This window comes from Mastomys coucha, unplaced genomic scaffold, assembly GCF_008632895.1.
Source record: "Mastomys coucha isolate ucsf_1 unplaced genomic scaffold, UCSF_Mcou_1 pScaffold13, whole genome shotgun sequence".
NCBI classification, from domain to species: Eukaryota; Metazoa; Chordata; class Mammalia; order Rodentia; family Muridae; genus Mastomys; species Mastomys coucha.
The window spans coordinates 28,386,024-28,397,762 of NW_022196895.1; the positions used below are offsets into that span (position 1 = coordinate 28,386,024).

General features: G+C 51.6%; 1 protein-coding gene across 20 annotated transcripts in view; it reads left to right on the forward strand.

Annotated features, from left to right (window-relative positions):
* Nucleotides 1-11,739, forward strand: part of Bin1 (bridging integrator 1) — a 61,119-nt gene that overhangs the window by 28,052 nt on the left and 21,328 nt on the right. For 12 of the 20 annotated variants that reach the window (XM_031365233.1, XM_031365237.1, XM_031365234.1 and 9 more), the window contains 6 exons: nt 1,291-1,371; nt 7,684-7,738; nt 7,881-7,975; nt 8,397-8,492; nt 9,472-9,579; nt 10,226-10,318. In XM_031365233.1, the coding sequence (XP_031221093.1) occupies nt 1,291-1,371; nt 7,684-7,738; nt 7,881-7,975; nt 8,397-8,492; nt 9,472-9,579; nt 10,226-10,318 (528 nt within the window). The remainder of the gene's footprint in view (nt 1-1,290; nt 1,372-7,683; nt 7,739-7,880; nt 7,976-8,396; nt 8,493-9,471; nt 9,580-10,225; nt 10,319-11,739) is intronic. The other 8 variants (XM_031365252.1, XM_031365253.1, XM_031365236.1 and 5 more) reach the window with 1 other exon arrangement.

Below are 11,739 nucleotides of genomic sequence, written 5' to 3' on the forward strand. Positions count from 1 at the left end.
CACACATGAACCCTTCGTTACTGGGGCCGCATGCAAAGGCCTTGCACAGGTTTAAGACCGATGGGGTCTCAGTGCTGAGAAGGGGAGGTGGCCAGGGGCTCTCACTCCTAACAAGAAGCTCTCTGCAGTTGGTACTTGCAAAGGAAAAGCTAGTTTTCTCCAATGGAGTCTCACTGGGAATATTAACTATACTTCAGGGCGGGTTCCATACCCAGCAGTAGATGGTCAACAGAAAGCAAACTCAGTGGTCCTTTTGTCCCACATTGCTTTGTTTGGACTTTTAATTTTTTGTCTTATTGGTCTTTGCTTGTATATAGATTACTGATTTGTGTGTATGTATGTGTATTTCTTGGTTTTGTTTGTTTTGTTTTTGAAAGACAGAAAAAGAACATGTGAAATTCAGTGGGTAGGAAGGTGGGAGGTTCTGGGAAGAGTTGGGAGTCGGGGAAAAGTCTGATTATAATATATTGTATGAAGAAATTATTTTCCAATTAGAAAAAGGCAGCCCCTCCAACTCTCCCTCCCCCCACAAAACCAAATCAGAACAAAAGAGGATAGGTTTGTTTGGTGCCTAAGTTAAAAGTTTAGAATTTAAAATCTTCTGTCGGTTTCACTCATTGCTTTTGGGCCCAGCGTGAGCCAGTATGTCATTTCTGGGAAGTGCACATGGTTGGAGAAGTTTCTTTTCTTATAGCAGACAGGAAGCAAATGAGAGAAAGAGAAGGAGTTGGGGGTCCCAGTAACCCCTGCAAGGGCATGCCCTCAATGACTTAACTCTTCCCCATGTCCTACCACATCCCAGTGGCACCAAGTCTTGTGACCAAGTCTTTAACATATGGGCCTTCGGCAGATAGTTGGAGAAATGCTTATCCAAATTAATATGTACAAGGGAGGGCGTGTGAATCACCATGGGATTTTACTCAGTTTTACACAAGGAATGAGCACTGGTGGGATTTGGTATTGGGTCAGAGTCCTGAAACCAATCACATGTCAGTACTGAGGTGCACTCACAAGTCACTTGTAAGAACTGACCTACTCCCTTGATAATGGCGTCCATTTCCACCTGTGATGAAAAAGCCGTCTTGGCCTGGTTACCTTCCACTGGGTCTTCTGCCCACACTTCCTTGTTAGGATAAACCTTCCAACATAGGAAGTGTGGGCATACATCATGACCATTGCACAAGGGAGAGTCCTCATGATCTTGGTGCCCCAAACTTTCCTAACTGAGCACCCTTATTCCAGCCACTGGGCTACTCAAGCTGATGACCCTCCCTTCTCTCTGTGCGGCAGGTCCTGCAGAAACTGGGGAAGGCGGATGAGACGAAGGATGAGCAGTTTGAACAGTGCGTCCAGAATTTCAATAAGCAGCTGGTGAGTGTTTATGGAGGTGGAACAGCGTTTGCCAGGTAGGAGATGGTCAGAAGGGAGAATGGTGTGGGTTGGTGAGGTTGTGGATCAAGCAGTGAGTCTCAGAGATGTAACGTCAGTTACACAAGGCAATCTAGCTTTGGAAGTAGATCCAGATCAAACTTGTCTGGCTCTAAACCCTGGAAACACTCTCGGGGTATCCTTACCAGGATACATCTCAGACTCAATTATGTAGGCAGTGTGGAGGAGACAGTTAGATACAAAGAAGGACTTTTCCGAAGGGGAAAACCCTGAACATCCCAAATGGAAATGACCTTCACCACCCCCTGGCTTAGTGTTGGCGTAAGACAAGGCAGCAGGAGGGAGGCTGAGCCAGCTGGGCCATAGCCCAGGATAGACCCATGAGACTCTGAGACCACAGAGAATGGGGTAGGGCATAGGAGGTGAGGTTAGAGCTCTGCTAGAAATAGGGTGGAGTACGGCCAGGCTGTAGGACTCCAGCTTCGTAGTACTCCCAGTCTGTAGTAGGCCTTGGATAGCACTGAAGGTGCCCATTGAAACCTCTGTAGCTGGCCTGGAACCCAGGGGAAGGGTCTCATTGGCTTGGATCTGGAATCTGGGAGTGACAGCATGCTGGGAGAAGCTGAAGCATGCTGGGAAGGCCAAAGAAGATGCTGGGAGAGGGTTGGTGAGCAGCAGGGAGAGAATGGAAAAGCATGTCAGGGGGTGCTTACGGGCAAGACACCCGGCCTGCCAGAGATAGCTAACGCAAGGGGTTCCCCAGGGCAGGATTTGAAGCCACCATGGCTACTTGTCCCTCGGGCCAGTAATGGGAGGTGAGTATGTCCCCCGACAGGAGGTGTCGTCTGCCTTAACTTCTTCGTCTGCCAAATGGATGCTTGAACAAGAGGTCAGAAGTCTCAGCCTCCACCGAGTCTGTCTCTTGTGAGGCAGGGCATGTCTGCCCCCTCCTTAGTTGTTTTCTTCAGGCTGTGGGCAGCTTTGAGGCCCCTTTGGAGACTGCCATTACCTGTGTACTCACGGTGGACCATGTGTGGCCTCATTTGCTTTACAGGCTTGCTCTATCACACAGTTTATGCAGTGCTTGGGATGGAACCCAGGGCTTTGGGCTTGGTAGTACTCTACCAACCGAGCTAAACCCTCAGCTTCTGGTATTTTCTATATTGTAAGATGAAGCACTGTGGAGAGGAGCAGTTAAAGCCACATGACTAGTTTAGGGGGTTGGGAGATTAAAATTTGGACTCTGGGCCCTTTCACTTCCTCTTAGTTCACCCAGCCTTGAGGTGGATGTTGTGAGCTTGGAGTGGGGCTGCTCGAGTCTCTTTAAGGCAGGCGGGGCTGGTAGGGGGAGGACAGGAAAGCACAGAGACGGGGGCTGAGTTCCACGTGGCCTGGGCCAGCAGAGTGGCACTTCCTCTTCTTCCCGAAGTGTTTATAGGTGTGGCTCTGGGCGTGGAGGGCACCTGCTGGGATTTCTAAGTTCTTGTGTTCCAGAACAGGGAATTGAACCACCAGCACACGGATGGTATAGGAAAAGAGAACTCTCTGGGTGAGCGGTAGTTTTGAGACTGCAGTTTTGAGGTGTCCTTTGTATCATAGTGACCTTCACTTAGAGGTGATACAGGTTTGGACCAGCCTGGTATGTATGAGTGTGATGACTTGGCAAGAGGCTGGGGGTGGGGTGTGGAAAGGTTCTTCTTGAGGGAGAGAATCCAGGAGCTGTAGTGAGCTGGGTCCTCTGCCAGCCTACAGAGCTGGGATCAGAGCGGGGTATAGGAAGCCCCAGTTTCTCTGGTGGCTCTGGCTGGAGCCGTCAGTGTAGTGAATGCAACTCTGTTAGTATAGGGCTGACAATGTGTTCAGCCTCAGGGCAGTCGATCTACCCCTTCTGTGTCCTCTGGAGGAGGCAGAGGTCGCCCACTCTTACTTACTCTGAGGTGACCCAGGTGGATGGCTCTCTTCTGGCCCAGTTGGTGCCAGTCACAGGTAGTCACAGTCACCCTGACATCTGCCTTGGCCTGCATGACCGCGGTGAGCAGAGCTGGTAGGCTCTAAGGCACTTGGTGATTAAGTTTCAGGCTTACTTTTCAAATGTGCTTGGTTTGTTCACACAAAGATTCTTTATAACACCATACTATCCAGAGATTGTGGTAGTCTCATTTGAACAGGCACCTCACCAAGTGGTGAACGGTTGGGCAGAAAATGCAGGCTTCTCCTGGGATTTTTCTCCAGTGAGGGCATTTTGGGAGCAGGTTTGACCCATGCTGTTAGGTCCTTCAGCTGTGGCAGACTGGAAGGGTGGTGCTGTTGGAAGTTCTAGATCGTCTTTGAGAGCAATGATCAGTGCTGACTCGTGCAGCAAAGGTGAAACTTGATGGTCACTGGAGTCAGAGTCACCCAGTGGCTAGTCTCAAAGTCCCCTTGCTAGTGGGGATCAGTGCAGAGGCCATCTCAGCACAGCAGCACAATCCTGGGGCCACCTCCAAAGTTCCAGTTTTTCCATACTGTTCCAGTGGGTGTGAGATCTGGGCCATCCAGCTCACAGCTTAGGGCTGATTCATTAACATCTAGGAGCTGTCTTAGGTTTGGCTCATATCAGAGTTGGCTTGTGATTGGCTCCTTAACTGACTAGTGCTTGGAGCCAACCATCAAACTGAGTTCAAGGACCCCGTGGGGGAGCTGGCGGAAGGACTGGAGGAGCCAAGTGGGAGTGCAACACTGTAGGAAGAACAACATCAGCTGGCCAGACCACCCAGTGCTCCCGGAGTCTAGACCACCAACCAAGGAGTGTACAGGGAGGGATCCATGGCTCCAGATACATATGTAGCAGAGGATGGCCCTGCCTGACAGCAATGGGAGGGGAGGTCCTTGGTCCTGTGGAGGTCTGTTGCACCAGCATAGGGGAATGCTGGAGTGGTGGGGTGGGAGAGGGTGGGAGGGTAGGGGAGCACCTTCATAGAGGCAAAGGGGAGGGGGGAGAGGGTGGATATGGGATGGGGGGGTTGTGGAGGGGTAGCTAGGAAGTGGGATATCATTTGAGATGTAAACGAATGGGATAATTAATAAAAAAAAAATCTTGCCAGGATTACTTTATTCAAAGTTACACAAAATCGTTTCACGTGTGTCCTAATGTGGATCCTAGGGGGACTGTGTGCTTTCAGCCTCCAGTAATTATCCCTCTAGAAATTATCATGGGCTTCCAGGCTGGCTGAGCCCTTAGTTGTAGGGCTGCTCTAGACTGCTGGGCTTAGTCCTAAGCTGCTGGGTTCAGGCTCACTAAGGTGCTCAAGCCCTACCCTTGGCTGTTTAGAGTAAAATCCTGTCCCTAGCACTGAATGCCTAGCAGCAGGAGTTGGAGCTGAAGCCACCTGTCCCCTGTCACCACTAGGAGATGGGAGTCTGAGTCTGTAGGCTTAGGGTGGGGCTGAATAGAGGACTAGAAGGGGTCTGTGGAGCCCGGCTGGGCTCGGGCTCTCTGGCTCTGTGTTAGACTCTTACTAACACACTCATGGGCCCAGCTGAGCAATGGCCTAGACCATTCTTGCCTAGCTGGACTCTAATGGCACTGTGACTGGAACTCAGGAACTTACAGAGAATGATTGCCCAGCCATCCCACTTAGGTACCAAGGAAGATGGTTCTGGGTAGTCCCTTGCTCCACTGGGTGGTGTTTATCTGCTCACAGCTCGGTGTCTGGGAGGCACAAGGAGCCTTGGTACAGCCTACAGCTTGCTTGCGTTAAGTTGAGCAAATGCATAGCCCACCCAAGGGGAGCCTCTTGCTTTGGTACGGGGTAGGCACTTGCATGCGTTGGAAGAGATAGGAAGGGTACTGAAGGTATGGTAGGGGTGGGGGATGCTTAACAGGAAGAGAAACTGGGTCTCAAGGTTCCATGGCGTTGGGTGGCAGGATAGCATAACCTCAGGAGCACACTTTAACCCTCATCTCTAACAGGGAAGGATTTAAGGTGTTAAAGTGGGGATGCTGTGGAGGACTGGGACTCTAACCGTCCAGTGCCGCAAGCCTCTGCATCCTGTCTCGGAACACATCTAGGTGGGGGTTTTTGTCTCCTCATTTAATCTGTTCTCAGTGAGCCTTGAACTTGGGTGTTCAGACTTCCATCCGGCCAGGGCCACATGCCAGGTGGTCAGCCTCCCTTATCCGCATGATGCTGATCTGCGGATCTAACTAGCTGCAGGGTGAAGATGTTTCCAGAAACAACAGCAACGGAAACAACAAACAAGATTACACAAACAGAAGCAGTGCAGTGCGCTTGTTCATATGTCATTTGCCTTATGAATAATGTATAGATAGATGGTGTACAGTACACAGGAGGACACATGCGGCGTCTGTCCGTATTCTTTGGCATTTCATATAAAGGGCTTGTGCATCTGGGGGTGTGGGTGTCTGACAGGATTCCAATGTTTCTCAATGTACAGCTATCCATTAGGGGGACCGAGAGGGTTTTAGAGAGAGATTTTGATCCTTTCACTCTCTGGTTTATTGTGTGTGTGTGTGTGTGTGTTTCTGGTGTCCTCGGCTGTGAAGCAGAGTGCAGACGACATAACTTGGATTCCACCCAAGTCTAGCGTAGTGAACTAGTGAGTTTGTTGGAGCGTGCACGGGTGACTCAAAGGCAGCTGTGTACTGAGAAGCCCACCCAGCGTGGGTAATGACTCACCAAAGCTGCACCCCCTAGAGTTTCCTGCCTTGCAGGCAATGTGGCTGCCCGGAGCGTTCCCTTCCCCCTCAGCAATTGTTACTGTTTATATAACCTTGGGGAGGGAACTTATGATCTGTGTAGTTCAGGAGCTTCTTGGGAGCCACTGTGACCAGTTAACAGCTAGCTTGAGCCCCTCCCCTCCACTCTGAGGTGCTCCCTGAATCGCCCAGGCTTCATATGATGCTCAGTACAGTTTCTGACCTCACAGCATCCTTGTCAACTGGCAGTAGTGATGGCGAGAAGATGGTACACAGGGCTGTGGGCACCAGGGAGAAGTGCAGGTCCCAGCAGAAGAAGAGGGATGGGCAATAGAGGTTGGAGCGTGCTGGGCTGAGCCAGGAAGATGGCCAGTCCCTGAATGCCCTTCCTGGAGGTGGACAAGTCTGGGCGGAGATCATCTTCAGGCTACAGTGCACCCTCTAGGTCTCCTGTGCCTATGTCATGGGTATGTCTCCATCCTTCTCCTCCAGAGTGGGAGGGGCCAAGACAGATTGGCCTCAGCTGCATCCCCCTTTCCAGAATGAAACCTACCTCCTGAGGCCTGACATCTCAGCTCTTGGGGCTGATGTCTCATCTGAGCTGTTCCCAAGCACTTGTGGTACGCCAGGCAGGGTCATTATTTGTTTTGTATTCCCGAGGCTCAGGAAAGTAGACTGGCTTGCTTATTGCATGAACCACAAACTGGTTTGTTCTTTCCTTCCACTTAGCACTTTGGGTAAGTCTGGGGACTCTCTCCTGTTGTAACCCTCCTGGTACCCTGGTCTAAGCATTCCTGCTCCATTTCTATCACAAGGATGTGAAGTCTAGCCCATGGCTCCACCATTTCTGCTGGCTCTGCCGCCTCTGGGGTTCTGCTACTCTGCTAGCTCGGGAAGCTTCTAGTCGGCTAACTCCTCTACAGCCTTCTCCACCGTCTCTCTCACCTGGGCTGGAGGCCCTTGGAGTTCTTGACAGTATGTCTATACTTCTGTACTCTGCTAACTCCAGGCTTTTCTTCTTCTCAGAGTCTGCCACCTTCTGTCCATCAGGACCATAGTCCCTGTGAAGACTCACAGGCGCTCTCTGTCCTTACTTTGGCACTGTGGGAGTCTCTGTTCCTAGATGCTACTTAAAGTTGCAGAACAGGGTGTCTGATGGTCCTTGAACCCACCTGGCCATGTTTCTGTGCTCATTTGTCACATGTTCACCATCATCCAAGATCCAAACTGTTGGCGTTTGTGTACTCTGCGTGTATGGTATAACATACGTACATACATACATACATACATACATACATACATACATACAGTGTGACATCACGTACAGGGGTCTCGTCTTCTAGCCATTCTTACTCAACTGAGTGGTGGCTGACAGGTGGGGCTGTGGGGCTCCCAATGAAGGGAGTGACAATGATGGGAGCAATGGCCAGAGGGCCACAGCTGCTACTCTCTGAGGTTCCAGCGTGTCTGGAGAACACGAGTTGGTGGTTGTTGGCAAGAGGAAAGCCAGGTTTGTCATGAGATCGGTAGTAGGAAGGGAAGGGTTGGTGACCAGTGTCCCCAGGACCTGACCTTGTTCTTGGCTTTTCTGGCAGACAGAGGGTACCCGGCTGCAGAAGGATCTTCGGACCTACCTGGCTTCTGTTAAAGGTAGGGTATGTCTGTCTGTAAGGATTTGGGGCTGTCGAGCTGAGGTGGACCGAGCTGTGGGTCAGCTGGACCACATCTGTGGTGGCAATGGCTGGAGGGGGGTTGGCACGTGGAGTCCATGTACCTTCTCCCTACCCCACAGCCATGCACGAAGCCTCCAAGAAGCTAAGTGAGTGTCTCCAGGAGGTGTATGAGCCTGAGTGGCCTGGCAGGGATGAAGCAAACAAGATTGCAGAGGTAAGCGTGGGTGGGTGGCCTTGATTCTTGCCCCAGGGCCCTTTTGGCTTAAGCTCCTGTCCCTGCCATGTCTCACCTCCCAATGCAAGCTACGCTGGTTCTCTGGCACTCATATGCAACGTAGACCTGGCCAACTTGCCTCCTTCTTCTGTAGCTTATGCTGCTGGTACTTACCACACTGGCCTTGGTGAAAGCAGATATGGCTGTCCCTGCGTGTTAGCGTGCATTGGCCATACAGTCTCCTTTGCTGACCCTGCCAGTCTTTACTGTAGACGAACCTTACTGTCATCCCAGGGACACCACAACTTCAGGAAACCAAGGCAATGAGAGTCCATAGAGCTTTGAGGTAGTGGGCTCTGGGATGAGAGCTGTGGACTGTGTGGCTTAGCTCTATAAAGCACTCTTGATTCCTGTGTTTCAGAACAATGACCTACTCTGGATGGACTACCACCAGAAGCTAGTGGACCAGGCTCTTCTGACCATGGACACCTACCTGGGCCAGTTCCCTGATATCAAGGTAAGAGACCTCTGGGCCCACTGTCTTGCTTGGGCTTGGAGCGTGTGGAAGGAGGCTGGAGTCTGGAAGAAGCCGATGATGTAGGGCTGGCCCAGGTGGGAAGCTACTGCCCTGTGGCCAGGTATCTGTTTAGCCTGGCAGTTTGTCTCTTCAGGACTGGTCCATCTGTGACCTGCCACTAGCTGGCTGTATCTCCTAGGGGAGATATAGGGCACTGATGATGCGCCAAAGAAATAATTTTACCCACGTATACTTGAAGTTTCTTGGGGGTGATGCCTACCTTAGCATGACTGATAACTTATAAGCCTGCACCCCTGGCGCCCCTGCAACTCCTTTCCAGTCATCGTGACTGCTGATATAACCTCAGGCGGAGGCTTCGGTGTGAGGAGGTGTGTAAGACCCAAGCACATATAAACCAAAGGTCCCTGTATTTGTGCTGTGTGTCTGGTAAGGTGTGTGTCCTCCGTTAACTGTGTGGGTGTAATTTGTATTATCCAAAGTTCAAAAACCTGGCTGCTTCTGCTGGAACTCAATATATGCTTGGAGCTTTGTATACTCAGGTTTCCACTAATGCCTCTGGGCCCCTGGGTGCTGTGTCCATGGATGTTCACGAGTCGAAGGAGCCTGGGATGTTTAGGGGGTCTATTTCCCTTATAGGCAGTGCAGATATATAAAGTCACTGATAAGAGTGGCTCAGGAGATCTGGGGCCTGGCTGAGGAAGAAGTTCGGCTCATATGGTCCTGGCTAGAGGTTTCTGACAGGTGAATCCCTGTTGCCAGGAAAGTGGGTGATACAGGGAGGACAGCATGCCCTGCAGTGTGAGCTTCCTGCCTCCAGAAGGCTCTGTTGTGAGATTGGAGTCTGGATGCAGCTATGCTACTTCAAGGCCTTCTGTGTTTCTCTTGCCTGCTTTCTCTGGGCCCAGCCTGGGGATCTTGGCATCATGCCCCACTGATCCCTCCTCTCTCTGCTCCCTAGTCACGCATTGCTAAGCGGGGGCGGAAGCTGGTGGACTATGACAGTGCCCGGCACCACTATGAGTCTCTTCAAACCGCCAAAAAGAAGGATGAAGCCAAAATTGCCAAGGTAAGGGCTGGCTGTGACAGGGTCAGGGAATCCAAGAGAGGTTAGCCCAAGGTTCCCAGCTGTGGGTGGGGATAGTGCTGAGCCCAGGGCCAGGAAGTAGAGGACCCTGTGGTGGGTGCCTAGGCAGGTGGGTGGGGGCTGTTGCTTGGCCTCTTTCTGCCCTTTTGCCCTGCTCTGAGGCAGTTTTCCAGAATGAGAATAGACCCAGCTTGGGTTTCCCTGGCGTGGCACTATCTTGCTCCGTGCACCGAGTGGAATTCAGTCATGGGATCCGATGTGACTCTGTCTTGCTGGAATAAGCCTGTGGGCTGGTCACATAGTCCTGTGGAGTATGGGGTGGGTGGCGGAGCCCTGTGTGCTAAACCCCTCTATCCTGCTTCCTTTTCTCATAGCTGTCGTGCAGCTCGACGCCCCCTCTCCACACCCACTCGGGTGGGAGTCCCCTTATTTTTTCAGCCTTGGGGGTTGGGGAGGGGAGAAGCTACACCTGCTGCAGGCCGGCCTCCAGATGGGGGCTGGCTTGTCTGTCTCTGCATGGGATTGCGGGCTTGGTGTTTAATTATCTATGTCTCTGTTTTTTTTCCTCCCACTTCCCTCCTGTCTCTCCATTCTCCTTTGCCTTGACCTCTCCTTCCCTTCCCCCCAGCCTGTCTCGCTGCTTGAGAAAGCCGCCCCCCAGTGGTGCCAAGGCAAACTACAGGCTCATCTTGTAGCTCAAACTAACCTGCTCCGAAATCAGGTGATACTGGCTTCTAACCTTGCACGTGCTGGCGCCTTCTGGTCTGTTGTCCTCTCCTGGGTGTCGATCTGCCCAGCCTCCACAAGCTTCCCTGGGATAAGGGAGGGCTTATCTTCTTTCTGGGGTTTGGAGGCAGGCGGGGCCAGAGTCTGAGCTGGAGGAGTGTGTCATGGGGTGGGGCTTTTAGATTCCTTTGAGACTCACTCCTATTTTAGAGGAGACACCAGACCAAGTGTCTAGAAGTTGTGGCTGACCTGGGCACCTACCAGGTCTGTGCTCTTTTCAGATGACTGGCATCCTGTACCAGGAACACCTTTGAGCATCCCTCTGTCTCTGGGGTCTCCTGCCCTGTTCCCTAAGCTGTTTGGAAGCTTCAAAGTTATTTCGAAGAAACATATCAGCCCCCAATGGCACTCTTACTAACAGGATCCCTGAGCTGGCTGTAGCTGAGTGGGCCTCTTAACGCAAGCCCTGAGGTAGTTAACCTGACCCTTGGTCTGGGCTCCTTGAAGATGGTCCTTGCTACAGAGGACTCAGAGCCTGGCCACCGGAGGAGACTTCGGGAAGCCTTTGTTTTCTGGCTGGGATGCTAAGACCTATCAGGGAGACCTGGGTCCAGAAAGGTCATCCTTTGGAGGTTACATGAAGGTTAAAAGTTGTAAAGGACTTTTTCCTAAACAGTGGGCTATACCACCACCCTGCCAGGGGATCCTTCTTCTTGGTGTCCTGAACCTGGAACTGGCTAAAGTTTGGCTGGGGTCTGCTAGAGATGAGGCAGGTAGATCAAGAGAAATTGACCATATTTTTATTTTATTTTATTTTAATTTGTTGGTTTGTTTTTCTTCCAACCTTGCTTGAGACTCAGGAAACCCTTTGTAGAGGGGATGAGGCAGGCAGCCAAGACTTGACCCAGGAAGAGGTCAGATTTCTCCTGGACAGTGCCCCATTTTTCCTGGGCCACCTCCCGATTGATTTCATCATCTCCAACCGCGTGGATCAAATGTGCAGGATGGGGAAGGAGGCGATCCGACCTGACACGGCTAGCTGCCTACTGCCTACTTTCTGATGTGAACCACTGCCTAATTTCTTTGTTTTTTGTTTTTGTTTTTCGAGACAGGGTTTCTCTGTATAGCCTTGGCTGTCCTGGAACTCACTCTGTAGACCAGGCTGGCCTCTGCCTCCCAAGTGCTGGGATTAAAGGCGAGCACCACCACTGAAGGCCAAGGCTTGGGGCTAACTTTGGAGGCCCTGAGGTTAGGATCAAGGGATTGGTTATTCAGAGCCTGTGGGTGTGGACTTACAGGTCTGGAAACGCCCACTCAGCCTCAGGAGGTAGAGCAGGAGAAATAAATGGACATGTGTGCGGCTGGGTAGGGGCTAGAGCCGGGGACAGGTTTGATTTTGGCGTTCTTTTCCCCCAC